We start from the raw sequence: 22,701 nt of genomic DNA on the forward strand, positions 1-22,701 counted from the left end.
TGGACCACAGACCCTGTACCCATTGGTCTTGATTCTCCTTCAGGAAGTGCCAGCTGCTGGCTGACTCTGCCATCTTCCTCAGCGATCTGCAGCCACAGGTGTCTTCTGTAGGTGTTTACTCACACCTCGTTTGATCTTCACTGCTTTTGGCAGCTCTTAACTGGTTTTTTGGCAGCCTTTCCTTATAAGTTGTGGTTTGGATTACAAATGTGTTCTAGTTTTGCTGAAGATAGAATCTGCCTTCCCGTTTCTCTTTCTCCTTTATTTTGGGTGATTTTGGATATGAAGAGGAGTAACTATTTTGCTATCTTAGAAATGTCTAGTTGCATATTTTTACGTATGCTGGTATCCCCTTAGGTTAAACATTAGCCAGAGCTCTCTGGATAAGGTTGGCATGAGCTGAAGTTGGGGTCTGACAATAGAAAGAAAATAGGAGCTGAGAATAAAATCAGAAGGTTCAAAAAAGCAATGCACACTATTGCAGCTAGTGCCTATGGCACTTTGGCTGGGACTGTACCACTGTTTGGGTGCGAGGGCGTGGCCAGGCAGAGCAGGGCATGGAAAATGCCTCCTGGTCTGTCTCAGGGGAAAGTGTTCTGAACCCAGCAACTCTCAGACCGGGGAAGGGAAGACACATGCCTTTGCTCTAGATGGGCTGCAAGGCTCAGCTCTCCATCTCTCCCCACACCCAGGGTCCATCCAAACACCCCAAGAACCCTGGACTCTGGCTGGTCTCTTAGTGATGGTGGCCAAGTTCTCCTCCCTAAAAACCAGGGTCCTGTCTCAGAGGAGGCTGTCCAGGGTCAATGCTGTTAATGGGGTTTATGCACTCAAAGACAGAGCTTGCCCATCCAAGGGGAAGGGGTACATGCAAGATGTCCAGAAGATAGAGCCAGAAAGGAAAATCTGCCGGCAGAGTCTCAGGTTTGGCTTCTGATATTGTCTCTTAGCTTCCCATACCACTTGGAGGGAATATTTTATCCCCATTTTATAGACTGGAGTCTTAGAGAGGCTAAGAGAACCTTCCTGTGGACACACAACTAAGAGATGGAGAGAGGGATTTACATATAGTTCTCTGTGGCTCCAGAGCCTGAACACCAACTCTCATCACCCTGCTTCCAATTCACCTTACCGTGAGACCTCACCCTATCCTCAGATGCTTGCCTTATGTCCTTGTCCTTGTCCCTGGGTGGCCTTGGTGGATCTTTGCTCACTGTCTAGCTTCTCAAGCCTGATTGCACTTTAGATGCTATTTAAGCTCCCCAGGGCAGCCAAGGATAGGAACCAATGGACCACTCCCTAAACATCTCCAGCGCCCCTGTCTTGAGCATCCTGTTCCCCCTACCTAGGGCCTAGGGCTTGTTTCTTGGGACCAAGTGCACTGGGGTTCTCTATGATCTTCAGCAAATCACAACTTCTCTGGGCTCAGTTCTTATTTCTAAAATAAAATAGCCTGTGATTTCTCCAAGAGCAGAACACAAACTCTGAAGCCAGATGGCCTCAGTGTGGATCTTGGCTCAGCCGCTCTTAACTGTGGGACGTTGGTTAATTACTTACCTCCTCTATGACCTATGCGTTTCTCATCTATAAAATGGGAATAATAATGAATGTCTTATTGGGAGGGTTTAAGGATTAAATGAACTAATAAATGTGAATCATTTAGAGCAGTGTCTGGCACATGGTGAGTTCTAGATAAGTGTCATATATCATTCTATTCATTAGTTATTATTATGAATGCATGCCCAGGGCCCAGCCAAGGCATGGGCATAGATGGCTGTTGAGGCTGCTGTTATAACCCGTGTCCTTTGCTTCCTTCCAGGAGCTTGGTTCTCTGCCCCAGCCCTGTGGAGGCTGTGGGCGTGTCCAGTCCAGACGCCTGGTTTCCAGCCCCGTGGCCCATCCCTGGCTGCGGGGAGTGGAAGCTCCCAGGAGGTAGCGGTGGCCTGCAGCGGCCCCGTCCCGGCAGCGAGCCATGGGCCAGAAGCTCTCGGGGAGCCTCAAGTCGGTAGAGGTGCGGGAGCCGGCCTTGCGGCCGGCCAAGCGCGAGCTGCGGGGAGAGGAGCCGGGGCGGCCCGCGCGACTGGATCAGCTGCTGGACATGCCGGCGGCGGGGCTGGCGGTGCAGCTGAGGCACGCGTGGAACCCCGAGGACCGCTCGCTCAACGTCTTCGTCAAGGATGACGACCGGCTCACCTTCCACCGGCACCCGGTGGCGCAGAGCACGGATGGCATCCGCGGGAAGGTGGGCCACGCGCGTGGCCTGCACGCCTGGCAGATCCACTGGCCTGCGCGGCAGCGGGGCACGCACGCGGTGGTGGGCGTGGCCACGGCGCGGGCCCCCCTGCACTCGGTGGGCTATACCGCGCTGGTGGGCAGCGACGCCGAGTCCTGGGGCTGGGACCTGGGCCGCAGCCGCCTCTACCACGACGGCAAGAACCGGCCCGGCGTGGCCTACCCCGCCTTCCTGGGGCCTGAGGAGGCCTTTGCGCTGCCCGACTCACTGCTCGTGGTGCTGGACATGGACGAGGGCACACTCAGCTTCGTCGTGGACGGCCAGTACCTGGGCGTGGCCTTCCGTGGCCTCAAGGGCAAGAAGCTCTACCCGGTGGTGAGTGCCGTGTGGGGCCATTGCGAAGTCACCATGCGCTACATCAATGGCCTTGACCGTAAGTGCAGCCTGCTGTGGAGGATTGTGGGGTTGGGGGCTGGCAGGGATGGGTCCAGAGGCTGCCTGTCCCTACCTAATGGAGCTGGATAGGGAGGAGAGATGGGGGGGAGGGGAAGCAGGTGAGGCCCCATCCGCCGTCAGCACTTGGGATCATCCTGCGGCATGGACTGGTGGTGAGGATGTGGACCCCGAGGCCAGGCTCCTGGGTTTGGATCTTGACTTTTTTCTGCTCACTTGGTGATCTTGGGCTGTGCCTCAGTTTCTCTCTCTGCAGAAGTGACTCAATGATAGTAATCCAGCTCAGGGTTGTTATGAGAAATCAAATAAGATAATAATAATGTGAAGTGACCTTGATGCTGGGAAAGATTAAAGGCAGGAGAAGGGGGCAACAGAGCCTGAGATGGTTGGATGGCATCACTGATGACATCAATGAACATGAGTTTGAGCAAGCTCCCTGAGAGGATGAAGGACAGGAATCCTAGTACATTGTAGCTCACGGGATCGCAAAGAGTCGGACATGACTGAGCGGCGGAACAGCAAGAACAAACATGCAGTGCTTAGGGCAGTGCTGAGAACTGTCGGTGACAGTCACACACCTTTCAGTCTCTGTAAAGTGAAAGTGAAGTTGCTCAGTCATGTCCGACTCTTTGCGCCCCCATGGACTGTAGCCTACCAGGCTGCTCTGTCCGTGGGATTTTCCAGGCAAGAGTCCTGGAGTGGGTTGCCACTTCCTTCTCCAGGGGATCTTTCCAACCTAGGGATTGAACCCGAGTCTCCTGCATTGCAGACAGATGCTTTACCGTCTGAACCACCAGAGAAGCCAGTCTCTGTAAGGATTGTGCCAAATGATGTCTCCTGTGTACCTGGCTTCAAGTTCACAGCAGGAGAAGAGAGACAAGTAGAAGACAGAGTCTCTGCACTTGAATCTCTTGCACTCAAGTTACTGATAAATAATAAGTAATGATAGTAACTATCATTTGTTGAATACCTGCTGTATGTAGGGGCTGAACACTCAAATCTAGGTCTTCCTGCTGAACTATCTCTTAGGCATCTCTCTGATTATTGCCTCATGGGAATGAGAGCCAAAAGTTGTGGAATCTTCTGACTTCTTTCCAGAGGACCCAGCAATCTAGATTTTGTGTGAACTATTCCCATTTTTCAAATTGACAGCTGCTAAAGACACCATGTGGACAAACAGAACTCCCTTGCAGGTTGCAGATAAGCCCACAGGCTGCTGGGTTTGACTCCTGACACCTCTAAGGCTTTCTCTCATTTAATATACACAGTCATCCTGTGAAGCTAGCTTAAAACCCTGGTAACAAAAACGGTTGTCGATTTTAGGAGGGAGTCACTCAGGGAGGCAGGGTGGCCCCTGGACAGAGGTGCACGTGACTGTCTGCCCCCCGTGGAATCCCGGCTGAGTAGAGCCTGGAGTCGGGCACTTGTGGGCTTGCACATACCTTGTCCACTTGACTTATGAAGCCATACCCCTGATGAAGCTCCTGAGGTGGGCATTTAAAGCCAGAATTCCAGCTTATTAACTTTAAACCAGAGATATAACTGCCCCCTTTCAGAGAAGAGGAAACTGAAGAGCAGAGCTTACCAAGAACAAGAACCCAGGCCTACCCAGTTCTCTCAGCTCTGAAGCCCACTCTTTTCCCGTGCTCCCACTTTAGCTGAGGGACTGAGAGTAACACTCCAGAAAAGAGGTCAAGGACAAGATTATACTCAAGTAAAATTGACGTTGGCTCAAGCTAAGGTGGGCTGACCGTTCTCAAGGGTGACAGGCCATTGGGAAGTGGCTGCTGTGCTCTGCTCTGTGGTTTAATTGGCGACACTTTTGCTCACATTTCATTTCCGTGGTTGTTGGACTCAGATTGACATTGAATGGCAAAGTGTTGTTCTGTTTTTTCTCTGATTGGCTGGTTAGATAAAGAAAGGATGAACATTTATCCTGAGATGGGCTAGCTTAGTCACCACAGTGCCTAGTGGAGAATGCTGGGTGACGTGGTAACCAGGCAAACCCCAGTGCTGAGAAAACCAACAGCAACAGCAAATTTTATTTTTGTTAACAAATACTCTTGTAAAATGGAACTGGGAAATCTCCTTGCCAGAATTGCTCACTGGACTAGAAGGGTGGCCTTGATGTGCCAAGGCTCTGGGTTCTGACCTGCCTCATTTCCCACTGCATCCTCAGTGCTCAGTGGTTTTGGGTCTTTGGTGAGCCACTCTAATGCCTCAGGCCTCATTTTTACTCATCTGTAAAAGGGAACAGTAGCAGGTCCCTTTCATAGCTGCTGTGAAATCTCATGCAGTGGCACCAATAATATGACATCTGGGATGAAAGGACAGCATTGATACCCAGCAGAACTACCTGAGCCAACAATTGGGCCCCCAAGGTGGGCCTTCCCTTGGTTATTGATTCCACTTGGGTATTACCTGCTGCTTCATTTTTAGCTACAAGCTAAGGTGCGACTTCACTTTCACTTTTCACTTTCCTGTGTTGGAGAAGGAAATGGCAACCCACTCCAGTGTTCTTGCCTGGAAAATCCCAGGGACGGGGGAGCCTGGTGGGCTGCCGTCTTTGGGGTTGCACAGAGTCGGACACGACCGAAGTGACTTGGCAGCTTGGCAATAAGGTGCTAACAGTGTTGCAGGTAGTGGGTCCCCCACTCAGGATAGGATCAAGAGCACTCAGGCCTTGATGTTCTGCTGAGGGCAGAGTCTGGATGGGAAAGGATATTTGTGTTCCGAGCATCTGGGGCTTGTGGATCCTTCAGGTGCCTGGAGACGCTTGGTGAGGCTGGAATTTGGAATGTTCCATCCTTCCCCTTGGCAGTGATTTTTTTTCGGGTTGGCAGAGGCTAGAATGCCCATCCAGGAGGCAAGGGAAGGCTGGGATGTCATGTCATATGAGCCGTGGGCATTTCCCATTGGGTAACAGGACTGACTTGAGTACTGTGGTGTTGGCCTCTTCTCAGATAGGAGTGATGTTTTCTATCTTGGGCAGAGTGTGATTGCCAAAGGGGGAGCTCAGCTTTTCTGGGCTTTGAAAGACCCATGGTCAGTGGGACGAGACCTGACTATAGGGTAGACCAACAAAGGACAGGCCGAGGGGAGTCTGACAGGGACTGGTGGGGAGGGGACTGTGCAATGCCTATAGCTAGTAACCTGGGCTGAAGTCCAGTGGATTCCTAGACACTGAGAGGGGTTTGGCCCTAGAGAGTCCCTGGGCAGGTAGGGTGACCCAAGATGGATTTCTGAGTATGAGGAGAAGTCTGAGCAACACTGGTTGTGGACATGAAGGCAGGTCCCTAAATTCAGCCCTGACCAGGGGATTAGGGGACTGCAGTCACAGAGAGGTTATGGAGCAGAGAGGCAGACGGAGTTCCTCTCTGGGATGGATTGATTTCCCACAGGATCACGGTGGGGAGAAAAGATGGGCTTAGAGTCTGGCCCCAGCACTTACCAGGAGGCCGTGGACAAGGATTACCTCTTCCCTGTGGACCGCAGTGTTCTCCTTTGTGAAACAGCTGTGGTAAAGCTTGCCAGCACAGAGCAAGCCCACAGCGACTGCTGCTCACTGCTTTGATTAACTAGGTGAGCTGGGCCAGGTCCGGGGGTTCACCTAAGGATAAAAATCAAAGTGGCCTCAATAGAGCCTTCTCCTCCAATATGTAGGAAGGAAGTTAATGGACATCATTTTCTCTGTTTTTTAATTTTTACGACTATAAAAGCAAGACTTAGAAAGAGCTAACTGCTTGTGACTCTGAAGTATGTGTTTGTGGAGGCCAAGAGCTCCTGGAAGAGCATTTTCCTATTACAAATGTGTTCTTCAGCTACACCCTGGAGCAAAACAGCTCAGCATCTGGGGTGGGGGGTTTATAGTAAAGAACTACAGGATGCCCAGGGACTCTGCCATCTGAATGAATTGAGAAGCACAGAACCGAGGCCGGGCAAACTGGCAAGCTGGCTCAAGGTACCTGTGTCTGGGGCCAAATAACAGCAGTGACACCATCACCCATAACCGACACTTCTCTGGTACCTAGTGTGGGCTGGGCTAGATTCTAAGTACGTTTTAATTCATTTAATCCTTGTAACAACTCTTTATAGCTCACAACCTGTATGATCATCTTCATTTTCCCGTGAAGAAGTTGAAGCCCAGAGAGCTTGAGTAAGTTGCTCAAGGTCACATAGCTAATAACAGGATCAAACTGAGGCAGGCTGGTCCAGGGGGTACCTTGTACAGATATTTACCAATAAAAGGGAAGGAACAGGAGAGGCTGCTCCATCGGGCTGGATGGCTACTCAGCAAAGGATGGAACCCTTTCCTTTGGCAGTGAGTTTGGAGGAGGCCCCGAGAATCTGTCCCTCCCATTGGTTTCACCTCCAGCCCTCAAAGCTCTTGGCTTAGCACAGAGCTCTGCAGGATGCTCTGAAAAGTTTTGCATAAAGACAGCCCCAGCAGTGTCTGTGAATCAGGCGTGCTTTGGTCGCTCACAGGAGAATGTCACTGAAAGCATCCCAACCGCTGTGAGGGTCGTCCCTGGGGTGGGCCCGGCCTTTGGAATCTGTTCCAGGATGATTTCCGGAATTGCTCCCTGGCCCCCGGCTCCTCCTTCCACATGCTGGCGGCCAGGAGGCCTGACAGAACCGCTTTGTCTCCTGTCTTGGAATTCTTGGGTGGTAAGTAGTATGTGAGGGCTTTCCAGATGGCTCAGTGGTAAAGAACCTGCCTGCCAGAGTGTGAGACATAAGAGATGTGGGTTCGATCCCTGGGTCAGGAAGATCCCCTGGAGGGAGAGCATGGCAACCCTCTCCAGTATTCTTGCTCGGAGATTCCCATGGACAGAGGAGCCTGGCGGGTTATAGTCCATGGGGTCCCAAAGAGTTGGACACAACTGAAGTGACTTAACATGCACACACAAGTAATACATGAGTGACCCAGGAAGAGGAGCAGGGCCCCAGACACAGAAGCTTTGATTTGGGAGTCGTGTAACTCTATGTTTGGAGGGGTACCACCTAGGTTCTATGCCCTGGGCCAAGTGTCTTACTCACTTTTTTTTTCAGTCCACACAGTGAACCTTGAGGCAATGTTATTGTTATTATCCCCATCTTATAAATGGGGAAACTGAACCTTGGAGAGTTGAAGAGTTGGCTCAGGGCCCCACAACTAGCTACTGGCAGGCTTTACTGAAACCCGGGGCACTCCTGCACCCTGCCTCCTGCAACCTGAGCCAGCGCTGCTTCCACTCTGCCTACCGGTTCCAAAGAACAGGTTTCGGAGCCCAGGACTGACTTTCTGGGGGATGGGGAATGGGAACCCCTAGCATCTCAGTCCTGATGAGCAGGGAGGGCTTGTCCACCTTCCTTGAGCCAGGGACACTGTCGTTCCAGACGTCATTCCTAGATGGTTTAATTGATCTGCCAACAAGTATTTATTGGTGCAACAGCTCAGCAAAGAAGCCCTGGCGGCCAGCCAAGGCTTCTGGTATTGATGAAGGCCAGAGAGAGTTTTCTACCAGGATGACTGCAAGGACACTGTCCCCTTGCCAGAGCTGTCTGCTCTGTACTCGTAACCTTCCTGCCCGACTCCCATGTGTCTCCCGGTGGTGTGGTCCTCCTAGCCGCCCTGACATCCAGACTCTGCTTCTCCTCCCTCTTGACTCAAGTCCAGGCCTGGTCTCCCCTTTGACCAGTGCCCTATCACTCTGCCCTGACTCTATCTCACCCCAGCCCTCAGCCCATGGCTCTGTCCCCTGAGCCCCCAGTTCAATACTGAGTCCTCCTCTTGCTTCACTCCACTCACTACTTTCCCACATGTGTGTGCCTTCTTTCTCCAGGTGGGTGTGAATTCCCCAGGGCACAAATGGTCACCCAGGAGGCATGTGTGGGGAAACGGGCAGACTGGGGACTTTATTTACTTATCTTTAAGATAATTTTATTTATTTTTGGTTGTGCTGGGTCTTCATTGCTGCGAGGACTTTTCTCCGGTTGCGGTGAGTGGGGGCTACTCTCTAGTTGCGGTGCTCGGGCTTCTCATTGTGGTGGCTTCTCTTGTTGTGGAGCACAGGCTCTTGGGCACACGGGCTTCAGTAGTTGTGGCTCCTGGGCTCTAGAACACAGGCTCGATAGTTGTGGGGAGTGGGCTTAGTTGCTCTTTGGCATGTGGGATCTTCCCAGATCAGGGATCAAACCCGTGTCTCTTGCATTGGCAGGCAGATTCTTTACCACTGAACCATCAGGGAAGCCCCAGAGGGATTTAAAAATATGTGTGCATTTACTTTTGAAAGGTAAACGGTGCATGTGACAACAAATTTAAATGTTACAAAAGACTGTCTGGTGAAATACCCCATCCCAAAGCTCCCCAGCCTCTTCCTGCTGGCAACCGCTATTGTCACTCTTCCCCATGTCCTTGCAGGAGTTTCACACCAGCATGATCATACGGTGAATGTTGCTCTGCATCTCATTTCCCCTCTTAGTAGATCTTGGTGACTTTTTAAATATGATTAACGTAGAGCTGCCTCATTCCTTATTAACAGCTGCATGGGTTTCTGTGTAATGGTTGTATCATAATTTGATTATCTAGACCCTTACTTTTGGACATCTAGGTAATTTCCAGTCTTTGAGGGTAAACTTTTGATCCTGATTTGAAGTTTATTTCTTACCCCTGCTGGCTAATTGGCATCCTTGAGCCTTAGTTTTTCCCCTTTGTGAGGTGGGAATAATTAGATATACCTTGCAAAGTTGCTGTGAATATTAAGGTTGATGCAGAAATGCAGCGTGTGCCAGCACGCGGCTCACATTAGGTGTGGGGTGGAGGGGAGCCTTTGATATTACAGTATTTCCTGTGTTACCCATTGAGCTGTGCCAGTGCTGAGCTTGTCTTTGGCACCTGATGAATGCTTATGAATGATTTGGTGTCTGATTTAAAATATAGCACAGTTGCTTTAATTTTGTATTAAGATGGCTTCAAACTCATGGTTGGACTTTGATCATTTGATTCAGTCAGTTCAGTCAATCTTTACATGGGCTGTCTGTCAGTACCGTGAGACCACTGGGCCCTTCCTTGCACAGAGCAGATCCGTGTGCTCTGCCGTGCTTCGTCACTCAGTCGTGTCTGACTCTTTGCAACCCCATGAACTAGAGCCAGCCAGGCTCCTTTGTCCATGGGGCTTCTCCAGCCAAGAGCAGGTCCATAGGAAGTGTGTTTTGCTGATTTTTTTTTTTTTTTTACCTTTCATTATTTTATTATTATAGTTAGAAAATGGAAACTCAGAAAAACAACAGTAGTTTCTCTCCAGTCAGTGAATAGCAGAATGAAACTCTTAAAACATGTCTTTCTGGGCTTCCCTGGTTAGGGATCCATCTGCCAGTGCAGGGGACACAGGCGCCATCCCTGGTCCAGGAAGATCCCAGGACACCCAAGCTCGAGCACAACAACTACTAAGCCCGCACTCCGGAGCCCATGAGCCACAGCTACTAAGCCTGTGTGCTGCAACTGCTGAAGCCCGTGCACCTGAAAAACGGTGCTCCTCAACAAGCGAAGTCACCAAAATGTGAAACCCACACATCACAACTAGAGAGTAACCCCTGCTCACTGCAGCTAGAGAAAGAGCCTGCAGGTAGCAATGAAGACCCAGCGCAGGCAAAAATAAGTAAAGAAATGAAACATGTCTTTCTTACCACAACATGCTTTCTGTTTTATTTTACTTATTTATTTTTTTAGCTTCTTGTTCTGCTGTTTTGCTATTTTGTTATTGCTGCTGCTGCTCCTGCTAAAAGTTGCAGTTCTCTGAGGCCAGAAGTGCATCCTAGTCTCCTCAGCCACCCCTGTAGCAGAGTAGATAGTAGGTGCTCAAGCAGCCTGTGTTACTGTCCTGAGCTGAGCTCCCGCCACCTGCTTAGCTTTTCTCTTCTCCACTGCAGTGCAACTGGAGTCATAGTTGGTTGGAAGGGAGTGAGCAGGGCTCAGAGCTGCCGCCCCCTTGAAGCCTGACCCCGGAGCGACCCATTTCCACCCCTCATTGTGCGTCATGCACCGCACATCTGTCCCCGTACCCAAGCCAAGCAGAGGCTGCATGATGGCCCAGAAACTCAATTCAGGGTCTCAGCATTCAGAAACTGGCCCCTGCCCTTTGTTTTCCACAAAAAGGAACAGACTTTCAGCTGAACAAAAGGGTTTCGCTCAGACAATGTGGCCCTGCTTTGAGAGCTCTTTTCACACTTAACATAGTCATGAGTAGGTTCATGACTAGTAAGTCCTGCCTGCAGAAGGGAACTTTTTGTGGTTGTTGTTAATGTTTATTTCTTTATTTATCTGGCTGCATCGGGTTTTAATTGTGGCATGAGTGATCTTTCGCTGCAGCACACTCACTCTCTAGGTTTGGCACGCAGGCTTAGCTCCTCAACATGTGGGATCTTAGTTCCCCAACCAGGGATTGAACCGACGTCTTCTGCGTTGCAGAATGGACTTTTAACCACTGGAACGCCTGGGAAATCCCAGAAGGGAGCTTTGAAGTGCAGGCCCATTTGGGACAAGTGTCACCGTGGGCCACCGTGGAGCTGCTGTCATCTGTCTTGGTGGGGGGTGCAAAGCCTGGGGTCGTGGGAAGAGCTGCGGCTCAGAGATCTCCCAGCTTTGGATTCGGTCAGGACTTGGCTGCTAGTTAGCTCTGACCCAAGTCACCACCCCTGAGCCATAGTGTCCTGACTCTAATAGTAGCAGAAATTTACTTTGCCACAAGGCGCCAGGTTCATAGGTCACATGCAGAAAGTGACTGGACTGGTGCCTGGCACATAGTAAGTACTAAAAAAGGTGGGCTTAAAAATTACCAGTTTCAACTATTACACCTCCCATAGGTTGGTAAAATTCTTTAGTGTTATTAGATGTGGAAGTAATGATTGTTGTTAAATGTGGGTCCACGTTGTGAACACTGATGGATTCCACACAAGGGAGGTTTGAGGAAGTTTGTCTCTTTTCTCTTTGAGAGACATGATGGAAATGCCACCGGAGGTTCAGAGGCCACTGTGAGTTTGTTGCAAATGAGCTGGGAGTGCTCAGCCTTCCCTATGAGCAGTTTTAAAGGTTTCCAGCCAAAGTGTCTGCTTCACGCACTCTGTAGCTTCCAGTGGTGAATTGCCTGGTAAGCATGTTTTCAACACAGATGTCCAACCACGCAGTGGCCTCACCAGTTATGCCCACGTGTATATTCAGCAGAGATGAGCTGTGAGATCGTGGGCCTGAGGGGCAGCGTGTGCCTCCGAACAGATGATTGCTTGGCCTGGCTGTGGACTGGCTGCTACTGGTCCTTGAAGGAAAGGGAAAGGGATGGGGCGGCCAGTCTTCACCTCTTAGGGACTGGCAGGGGGTGAAAGCAGCCCCCCTCCCACCCCGGGCATTAGGGCTGGAACGTGCCATTGGACAGCCCGTGCAAGACCCACATTTTACAGATGGGAGCTGAATGGACCAGAGAGCCAGGAGGAGTTACCCAAGGTCACCTGATAATTTTAGTGGCAGAACCAGAGCTGAAACCCAGACCTCCAATGCCCGCTTGGCGATGCACCTCACCAGAAACATGAGGGTGAGATTCAATGCGGTTTATGAATCTGTATTGAAAGACCCAACATGGATGAAGGAGGACACAGGAGTTTAGGAGAAGGAGGATGGATGGGGGTTAAGGGCCTTTGGAGCTTGGGTAGAGTTTAGAATAGGTGCTACCCAACCCCCACCCCCACCCATAGCAAGACCCTCCTTGGCCTTTCAGTGCCTCCTACATGTCAGACACTCTACCCCTGCTCAGACCCAGAACCACCCCTGCTCAGATCACTGAACCAGGGGGTTCAGCGCCGTCAGGACCAGACTTAAGTGACCTCTCCACTGACGACCTGGATGGCCTGGGCGTAGGTTTCCTGACTTCTCAGACCTGTACAGTGGGTGTGATGCTGGGACTTTCCCATAGACTTGCTGTCAGCGGAGCATCTCAGACCTTTGTGTGCACTCAAGTCAGCTGGAGATCTTGTTAAAAGCAGCTTCTGACATAGCAGGTCTGGGCAGGGCTCCGGGCTGTGCCTTTCTGACGAGCTCCTGGTGATGCTCATGACGAGGCATCGGGCAGTCTGTTGAGCAGAAGGGTTTCCTGAAGCGGGTGTCAGCAGCTGCCGCTGTGTTTGAACACCCTCAACTACAGCACAGCCAGCCTGTTCTCGCCCCTGCCGATGGGCATCGGTGCGACTGGTGTGGGTGCCACTGGGAGGGGCAGTGAACTGGGGGTGTGGGCAAGGCCTCCACATGCAAGGCCCCCGCTCCCCTTCCTCCCCAGCCCCTCCCCCTGCCTAACCCCACTCTGATCCTGCAGCCCAGCTAATCCCCTTGGCCTATGTTGACCTCTTTTCTTTGTTGGAAATGACCCGCTTCCCTGGCCCCAGCAAGACCCAGGGTTGCCTAGTCTGGCTCTCTGCCTGCCGCCCTCCCTCCTGGCTGATGCAAGGACCAGTCCTGTGCACCACCCCCCACACCCCTGCTCCCAGCAGCCCAGCTGTGCCTGCTGCGTAAGCCCCTTCCCCATCCCACCCCACTTCCCTCATGTCCTTGTCTTCCCCAACCACTGCGGGACTCAGTTTATGTGTCCTGAGACCCAAATTCTCACAGTTGCCAGCGAGATGCACCCAAGTGAATCCTCACTATCATCCATGGATTTCCCGTGAGGGCAACTTCTTTTGGGAAGGGATTACTGCAAATAGAAACAGCTCTGCGTTAAACAGCCCTCGAGTGAGCACTTACAAGAGACCAGATGCTGCTTAGCACAGCGGGTGTATCATCTGACTTAAACCTCCACAGGCCCCTGCCAACGCTCGTGAGCATCCCATGCACGTTATCCCGTTTCATCCATGGATGAGAAGGTGTCGCTATCCCACTTCCCACGTGAGGAGACTGAGGCCAGGGGAGATGAAGAGCCTGCTCAGGGCAGGAGCTTGGGAGACAGCCAGCCTGCAGATTTGAACCCACACCTCTCACCTCCATGACGCACGGGGTCATGTGAGTCTTCCGTGGCTCTGTGGGTGGTCCCAGACCTTGGCGCTTGGGTGCTCATCAGAAGGGTTTCCCCACGCTGGTGTCGTCAGCTCCCACGGCCCCAGCCTGTGAACACCCTTACACCAGCAGCCAGGCCATCCATCATCACCCCTGCCCATGGGAGTGGGTGCAGCTGGGGTGGCAGTGTATGGAGTAAGCACGTTTGCAGGAGGGTATTTAAAACATGGGGAGAGCAGACAGCCTGCTGGGCTGTGCCTGTGGCTGGGGAGCCGGCTGACCCTCCCTGTCTCGTCACTTGGTTAAGGCAAGGGGGCGGTTAGCATGAGTTACGGCTTAGCCCAGACACTAATAAGGCTGCTTGTCTGAGGCCTTCCATAATTCAAGTTAAGGCTGTGCCGTTTAATGGCCCTTCTTCATCAGATCTTCCAGGACTCGGTGCCTCCTTAATGATTTATTTGCTTGGGATGAAATTAAGCCGAGACAGCGTGAGCTTGGAAAATACCGCTGAGCCGGTTCTCCCCAGTTCTTCATCCTTCGCAGCAGCCACTTTCTATAAATAGAGCTGTGCGCCCTGTGTCGTGACCCGCCTGCCGGGAGCCCCATCCCCCTCCTCCCGCTCCTCCCCCAACCGGGTACAGGCTGCCCCATCCTGGGCCCCCGGGACCACACCTGATGAGGCAGCCCACCCCAGCAGAGATGTGGTCCTCCCGGCGGTGGAGTCATTAGAATAGAAGCATGAACCCATCCGAGTCAATCCATTAGAAGCCACAGCCGCCTTCCAGATCTTGTCCTATTGGTTGATGTTTCTCTCTCAAAATGCACCCACGGGGTGTCCTAGGATCAGAGCAGTTTTGCCCTGGTGTTCAGTAAGGTGGACGATAGCTTTCTGTCTGTGTTCAGTCCCTGCTGGGAGGCCCACATGGGATCTTCTCTGAGGGTGGCTTCCGCTGGGACAGGGGTCAGAGTCACAGCCCAGGGCCACTCAGAGTTCACCTGGGGGCCAAGCCCTGAGAATGTGGGGGATGTGGACCTCCAATCCTCAGGAGGGATCCAGGTTGCCTCGGGTAAGGAGGCAAGTGTGTGGTGGTGCAAGTGGTGGGTGGACCCAGAAATGGGATGCTCTCCGGCAGCCCACCACTGCCTTCGCTGCACATTTGCCCCCAGACCCCTTCCCGTCCCACTGTGCCCCACCTCTCCTGTGTCTTCTCTGTTCCCTCATAATTTGGGCATCCCTTGGGGTTAGCTCACCATGGCCCTGACACCACCTCCTGGTCTCGGACCACTTCTGGCTCACTATTAGCCAACACGCTGTCTTCCCAGGTCTTGGTTTAAAGTCCTGAGAGTCTCCGATGGGCTCAGCGCTTCTCAGGTGCAGATAGAGGTTCCCCCCAGCCCTCTGATTGGTACTTCTGGCTCAGGTCCAACCTGCTGGTTCCCTTGGTTGTGGGGAGTCCTGGAGCTGGTCACGTAGCACACTTGCCTGACCTCAGTGTTCCTCAGGGAGAGTGTGAAAACATGGATTTTGGCTGTCTCTCCTCTGCTGAATCCATGGGCCCTGGAATGATTGTGTGTGTGTGTGTGTGTTACAAGCTTCCCAGTTGCAGTCGATCTTGCCATCAACCCAGCACTGGCTGGAAGTCAGCTGCTCAGGATTCCTGCCTGAAGGAGGCTTCTTGGATGAGTGGGGTGCAGTCAAGTAGTAGGGGGTATGGATGGCTAAGCAGTAATGCCCCAGGTGTACAGGTACTGGTTGTTGGGAGGTGTTTGGAAAAGAGGGAGTGGGGACTGGGAGCCAGAAAACCTAGCTTAGCTGCTCCAGCTTGACAACCAGCTGTGTGACCTTGGGCAAGTCACCTCCCCTCTCTGAGCCTCTGTTTCTCCATCTCAAAAAGGAAGGGTTAGACAAGATGACCTGGAAGGGTCTCCATTATTCTTTGCTATCTAATATCCAGAGAGTGCACATTTGATTTTTTTTGGATGACAGACTTTACACACCCTCTGGTCCAATACAGAAGCCACCAACCAGGTGTGGCTATTTACATTTAAGTTTAAATTAATTAGAAACAAATTAAAAATCCAGTTTTTCAGTTGCACTTGCCACACTCAATGACTTCAAAGCCACAGGTGGCTGGTGACTACCACGTCAGACAAGGTAGGTTAGACCATTTCCATCATCATGCCAAACTCTAGTGGGCAGTCCTTCTTGAGTGCCACTGGGAGGACTGGGGAGCCCCATGGAGAGGGCATAGGCCACTGTTTCCTTCCAGCGCTTCGAGGAGATTCAGTTCTCCCATGAGCTATATTCCAGGACCTAACTCAAGGATGAGGGTCAGGAAGGACCCCGGACAACTAGGCAGCAGCAGCAGGAGGACCAGGAAGCCGTAAAGAATGTTGTAAGTCCTGGGTGGGGAAAGCCAGGAGGGGGCCACTGACAGGAGGTATGCCAGGAATGCAAGGAGGAGGGCCAGGGGACTGCAGGGGTCAGGAGCTCTCTTGGGGGGAGGGACAGCTGCAACAGAGGCAAGAACCCAGGACCCCCAGGCACGGGTTGGGGGCGCAGCAGAGCCCCTTACTAGATCTGTGTCCTTGCGGCATCCCTGAGCCAGCTGAGCCGCCTCCTCCTAGTGGGTGAAAGGGGAGGAATGAGAAAGAGGGTTGTTAATGGAGATGAAATAAAACAAACTCTGGAGAGCCCTTTGTAAATGGTGGCCTGGATCAAGGTAGAGACTGCTTCACAAGACGCTGTTGATGGTTCGCTTTGACTTGTAATCGTAGCTGTCTCAGTGGTGGTTTTAAGGTGTCTGTCTGAGGTGTCTGTCCTGTCTCTCCGTTCAGGCAGCAGGCTCTTTGGAGAAAGGGTGGTGTTTTTCCCTCGTCCCTGCAGGCAGGGGGCTTCTGTCGGCGCCGTCCCACTGCAGTTGGGCAGAGCAGCATCGGTGGCTGCCGCGCAGGGACCGCGGCTCTTGCTTCTTCCTCCTGACCTGGTGATCTTTTGCAGGCCTGTAGTCATGCCCTGGGAGTCCTCCAACAGTTTTCCTTGTCCCTAACACACGTGTGTGTCTGCCTGGATCTGGTTGTTGTTTTCTCAACCCATGGGCTCCTCTCAGCTCTGACCCCAGCCCTGCAGCATATAAACAAACCAAGGGCAGAGGTCAGAGGCCAGAGGCCAGAGGCCACAGCAGGGGTGTACTTGGGGTGCTCTTGGCAGGAAGTAGCCTGGTGTCTAATTTCATGATGAAATGGACTTTCATCTGCATTCCTTGCTGGGAGGTGACATGTCTGGCTGACTGTGGATAATGGATTGCCTACTGCACCCCAGCCCTGGATGGATTCATGGCTCAGGTCTGGCTCTGGCGTTTCATGAAGTCCCCACTAGCACACACAGAACATAGAGAGGGGAGTTGAACCCCCCGAGCCACTTGTCGTGACACACATTGGTGGGCTTCCTGACGGAAGTGTTCATGAAGTTAAGTCAAAGTAAACATTTGCTGAACACCTCCTTGCCCCAGAAATGCTTTAGATATGTATATGCAATCCCATTAACTCCTTTTTGGTAGGTCATGTTAACACCCCCATTTCATGGATAGGGAAACTCAGAACTGGAATGTGGGCCCTAATCTGTCTGATTCTCAGGTTCAAGTGTCCTGAAGGTCCCCTTCTCACCCCTGGTGTCTCCCATCTGATCCCAGTGAGGTTTTTCAATGCCTGAAACGCTCCTTGCGCTCTTTGCTTAGCCTCAGTGTGAAGATCTGAACTTCTCTGGGTGAAGGCTCAGGGCTGGGCTTTGCAGAGCTCTGTGACCTGGACCAGACACAGAGTCCTTCTGAGCCCAGCTGCCCTCACTAGACAGTGGGGGCACCTTACATATCCGAGGAGCTGGAGGGGTGGCATGCCAGGCACACAGCTGCCCCCAGGTTGTTTGGAGGGGTCCCGGGGAACTGTGCTCTGTGGTGTCTGAGGAGACAGTCCCCATGCTACCCATCCTCACCACCCCCAGTAGAACCCTGGGCAGTATCTCTCTTGACCCAGGACATGTCCAGCAGAGGACATGGGAAAAGCATCAGCCCCTCTGGGGCCCATGTTCTCAGCCTTCTGGGAGTACAGATGGCTCTGCCCTGGGGAGTGGGGGCTCTTTGCTGCACCCCTTTCTCAGGGCAGACTCCAGGAGATGTACCTACTATGTGCCCTCTCTCACCAGGGCTGGCTTCTTACCACTCTGTTACAAGAGTTGGCCCCTCATCCTCAGGGCAGCATCCGCATCTCACCAGGCAGATTTGACCTCCACACTTTCGCCTATGGCTCCTTGCCCGGATGCCATCTTCTCCATCTGCCTAGTGCGATCCTTTCTCCAGGCTCAGAGAGATGCCCGATTGTTTGTAAAGTGCTCCTGGTGACCTCAGTTGGTACCGACAACTCTGCTCTGCACGACCGGAGTGCACTTGGGTGGATGAGGGCCTGCAGGGCTTTCTAACTCAAAAGTTGAAGGCACGACCACATTGTTAAAGGCCAACGCTCCAGGGTCTTCCTCTGTGGCTCCCCCTCATTAGACTCTGGTCCCTGCTTACCTCTCCACCTCTGGAACATTCTGGGGACCCCGCAGAACAGAGGGAAAAGCTCTGAGGTCGGGTAGAAAGCCGGAGTTTGAATCCTAGCTCTGCCATTCCTGGCTGGGGCCTCTCTGTCCTTCCCGTTGGTGTCATCGTCTGGAAAGTGCGGCTGATGATGGCCATGGAGGGTGGCAGAGAGAGGGTAGGGGACCTGCCGGCTTGGCAAGCCCAGCTCAGCGCTGTGGGTGGGGCTGCCCTGGGGTTCATTCCTTTGCTTTCCCAGATAACCGCAGCCCCACGTACAGCCCGGACAGTGAGCTCACAGTAAAGACTTCTTTGCTTTTCCAGTACTTTCTTCTTTTAAAAAAGATTTACTTATTTATGTAATTTTCGCCTGTGATGAGTCTTCCTTGCTGCACACAGGCCTTCTCTAGTTGTGGCGAGCAGGGGCTACTTTCTAGTTGCGGTGCTCGGGCTTGTCATTGTGGTGGCTTCTCTGGTTGCAGAACATGGGCTCTAGGCACGCAGGCTTCAGTAGTAGTGGACCATGGCTTAGTTGCCCCATGGCACGTGGGATCTTCCGGGACCAGGGATCAAACCAGTGTCCCTTGTGTTGCAAGGCCGATTCTTAACCACAGGACCACCAGGCAAGCCCTCCAGTACTTTTTTTGCGATGTTTCTCTATTAAAAGCAACCCGAGACCCTCGAGGCTGAGAGCAGAGGCCCAGTGTTGGCTCAGCCTCTGAGGGGCCCCTCCTGGCCCTTCCCTCCTCCTCTCCCACTCCCATGCCTTGGCCTCCCTGTGCCCTCCCTCCATGCCGCCCGGGTGGCTGCACCGGCCTATAAATCAAACCTGTCCCTAGAGACCTCTGACCCAAACCAGATGGCTGTACAGTGCCGGCACAGAGGAGGCTCAGCTTCCAACAATGCCTGACCCCTCCCCTGCCCGACCTGGGGCCTCGGAGATTCTTCAGGCAGCTGCTCTGTCAATCACTACCAATTGGGGATCCAGGCCTGGCAGCAGCTGGGGGCTGTGACCTCTCAGAGACACTTAGAGTCTATCTTGGAGACATTCCATTAAGCCATATAAAGAGCTCTTGACAGTTTGTGGTGTCTACTTTCTGTGCTACAGGTAGTGGCCTGGTCCAGTAGCCTGAGCTAGTATACTCTATGCTATGGTCTGACTCCTCCTCCAGGAAGTCTTCCCTGGCTACTGCTGCTGCTGGAGCTTCTATAGCATAGAATGTCTGACCCTCCAGGCACTCATTCATACAGTGAATACTCTTTGTCTATAAGCATTCACTGTGCTTCCTCTGCCTGGGCTCTGGGGAAGCTTGAACATTGCCTTGCAACCAGGAGCTCCCTGAGACAGCTAAAGCTGATTATGGGACAGGGTGAGCAAGGGACCCAGAGCACCATTAGAATTGAGAAGGTGGATGCACTATAACCTTGGAATCCAGGACAACTTCTCAGGGAGGAATGCTTGAGCTGTCTTGAAGGATGAGTTGGTGTTCGCCAGGTAGAGGAATGGGCAAGTGTGTTTCAGAGAAACGCTCGCCACAGGTACCAGCTCAGGGTGTGAAGCAGCTTGATAGATTCAGTGGCCTGCAAATTGGAGAGCAGGCAGAAAGTATACCTGGAGGATGATGGGGGCTTAGAGCTATATCAATATGAATTAGGTTGGATTGTGTACAACCCCAAATTCCAAATTTAATCGGCTTAAACATAAGTAGGGGTTCATTTCTCTCTCACTTAAGACAAGTCTGGAAATAGGGAATCCAAGGATATTGTGGGACTCCATAAGCTAATCAGTGCCTCAGGCTCCACCTGCTTGCTGCTGTACCTTCCCAAGCCTGTGATTTCTTGTCTCAAAGGTACCTCATGGTTCAGAACAACTGCCAGACCTCCAACCTTGGCACCTGCATTCCAGGAAGTATGATTTAAAAAGAGCTGGAGGGCACACTGTCTCTCTTTAAAAAGTTGTCTCAGAAATGCCCTACTATGCTTCTGCTTATAGCCCAGTGTTTAAAACATTATCACATTCCGCTCTTAGCTGCAAGGAAGCTGAGAAATGTAGTTGTGATCAATAGGTGCTGACTAGAACATTGCTCTGCAAAGGCTCTGGAGGCTCTACCTTGGCTTTGTGGGAAGAACACTGCTCAGTTAATGATGTCTCCCTTCCTCGTGGGCATGGAGCCAACAGCATGCTTCCCAGTGTTTGTCTTGCTGGTCTGCTGCCAGAAGGTCCTCTCCCCAGGGATTCCCAAGGTGTTTGGTGCAGTTCTTGCAAACAGAGCCAGGCACATGGCCAGCCACTTTCCAAAGCCCCAGAGCTGAACAGAATTCTAGGTGAAGGGTTTCTTGGTACTTTACAGTCTGATCTTGTATCTGATCTATAGCATCCTCCAGACGTCCATTGCCCTTCAGCAAGCCTAGAGTCTGCAGGATGGGCTGTGCCATGAGAACATGGACTAGGAGGATGAGAAAGGAATACAGGGGTCACTGAGGTCACTGCAGCCTCATCCCCCAGTGAGAGCTTTTCCAGAAGGTAATAATACAGAAAGAATTTGAGGAAAGTTCTGAGCCATTTTATTTTCACAGCTGGAAATGCATTGTCTCCTGGTTTAATTTTACACCCGCTGAGTGTCAGAGCCCTGGTTTCCTTAGCTGTGAACTGGGGTTAATACTCCCTGTCTTGAGGGGTTGTTGGAAGGATCACAGGAAATACAAGACGGCAGAGGAGAGAAGAGACCCAGAGGGCAGAGCAGGCTCTGGCCTCAAACTGCCTGGGTTCCGATTCTGGCTCTGCTGCTGGTTCCTGCTTGACCTTGTGTGTGTTACTTAACCTCTCAGTTCCTTTGTCCCTGTATCCGTGAAATGGGGATGATGATGATAATAGTGCCTACCTTGAAGGGCTGTGGTAAGGCTCATACATATCATAATATGCAATAAAGGGCTTAACATCTGGCATATCGTCTGTGCATATAGGAGATAACAGGTCTGAAGGGCATAGTGTTTGGGGTCAGGCAGGCCTGGGTTTCCTCATGGCTTAGCTGGTAAAGAATCTGCCTGCAATGCAGGAGACCCGGGTTCAGTCCCTGGGTTGAGAAGATCCCCTGGAGGTGGAAATGACAACCCACTCCAGTATTCTTGCCTGGAGAATCCCATCGGCTACAGTCCATGAAGTCGCAAAGAGTCAGACACGACTGAGTGATTGAGTGACTAAGTGCCACCACCAGGCCTGGGTTAGGCTTCTGGGTAGCTGACTCCTTTGGGCTCTGTTTCCTCATTTATAAAGCAAATATAACAGGACCTGCCTTGCAGGGTGACGGTTAGTGATGGGATCGCTGTAAAGTGACACGCAGGACGCGATCAGTATGTCAGCACTATGGTGATGGTTATAATAATGATACCATATCCCAGGCTCCGTTGCAGCTCCTCTTCTGCCTAAGAACACTAGACAGCTAGGTTGCTAGGGACATTCTTCCTGGAGAAAGGGAGACCTAGGGACTTGCCCAGGGTCACACAGCTGTGAAAATGAAGCTGAGATTTGACCTCCTGGGTTCGCTGACCCCCAGCCTGAGTGGTCCTGCATGGGGACGTTGGTCCTGAAGAGGAGGAGGCCCTGGGTTTAAGGGGGGAAGTGCTGGGGGTGGAGGCCGCCCAGAGCGTCAGGGACAGCTGTGCCAGAGGTTCCAAGCGACACAGAGGACCAGGGCTTCTGAGCCCTTGTAGTCAGATTCGCAACCAGGACCCTGACCCTGACCCTCGCCCACAAGCTCTCTGGGCCCGCCTTGGAGGAGGCTGTCCCTGTGGGGCTCCCATGGCAGGAGTGTGACTGGGGAAGGGCGAGTGTGGGGCTTGCTCCCTTGAGCTTTAGTTCTGCAGGGAGGCAGTGGGAAGCGAGGGAGGGGCTGAAGGAGCATGGTGAAAGCCAGGTTTCTGGAGGAGTCCCTGTTAGTTAGCAGAGGGTGGGGTGGGAGGATCGTGGGCAGACAAGACTAGAGCAGACGGTGGAGGAAGGCAGGCCACGTAGGGAGGTGGACCCAGAAGGAGGGACCCAGCAGGAGTGGGAAGTCCAGGGTGTGCTGGTGGGGCCCCCAGTTTTGGGGTCCCAACAGTGTCAGGCACTGTGCCAGCTGCTTCACATCGATGATCTTGGTTGATCCTCAAATTGTCCTGGGAAGCAGGTGTGACATACCCATTTTCCAGGTGGCAAAGCAGAGGCTCCAGAGATGCAGGGGCTTGCCTGAGGTGACCTAGCCTGGAGCAGCAGAGCTGGACGGGGGCCCAGAGCCGAGTACTAAGCTGGCCCCGAGTACTAAGCTGGCCCCGCCAGGCTGAGGGGGCAGGTGACATGTGGGTTGGGTGCGGGGAGGGATGGTGAGCGTCTCCAGCCGCCTCCTTGAGGAATCCCCTTCCTTGTCTGTGGCGGGGATGGCGGTGGTGGG

General features: G+C 52.5%; 1 protein-coding gene across 1 annotated transcript in view; it reads left to right on the top strand.

Moving 5' to 3' along the window:
- SPSB4 (splA/ryanodine receptor domain and SOCS box containing 4) overlaps window positions 1-22,701 on the top strand; it is a 90,819-nt gene that overhangs the window by 12,145 nt on the left and 55,973 nt on the right. The window contains exon 2 of the mRNA XM_043874737.1: window positions 1,820-2,666. Within this exon, the coding sequence (XP_043730672.1) occupies window positions 1,973-2,666 (694 nt within the window). The 5' untranslated portion in view covers window positions 1,820-1,972. The remainder of the gene's footprint in view (window positions 1-1,819; window positions 2,667-22,701) is intronic.

The sequence above is a fragment of the Cervus elaphus genome, chromosome 19 (assembly GCF_910594005.1).
Source record: "Cervus elaphus chromosome 19, mCerEla1.1, whole genome shotgun sequence".
Classification (NCBI taxonomy): Eukaryota; Metazoa; Chordata; class Mammalia; order Artiodactyla; family Cervidae; genus Cervus; species Cervus elaphus.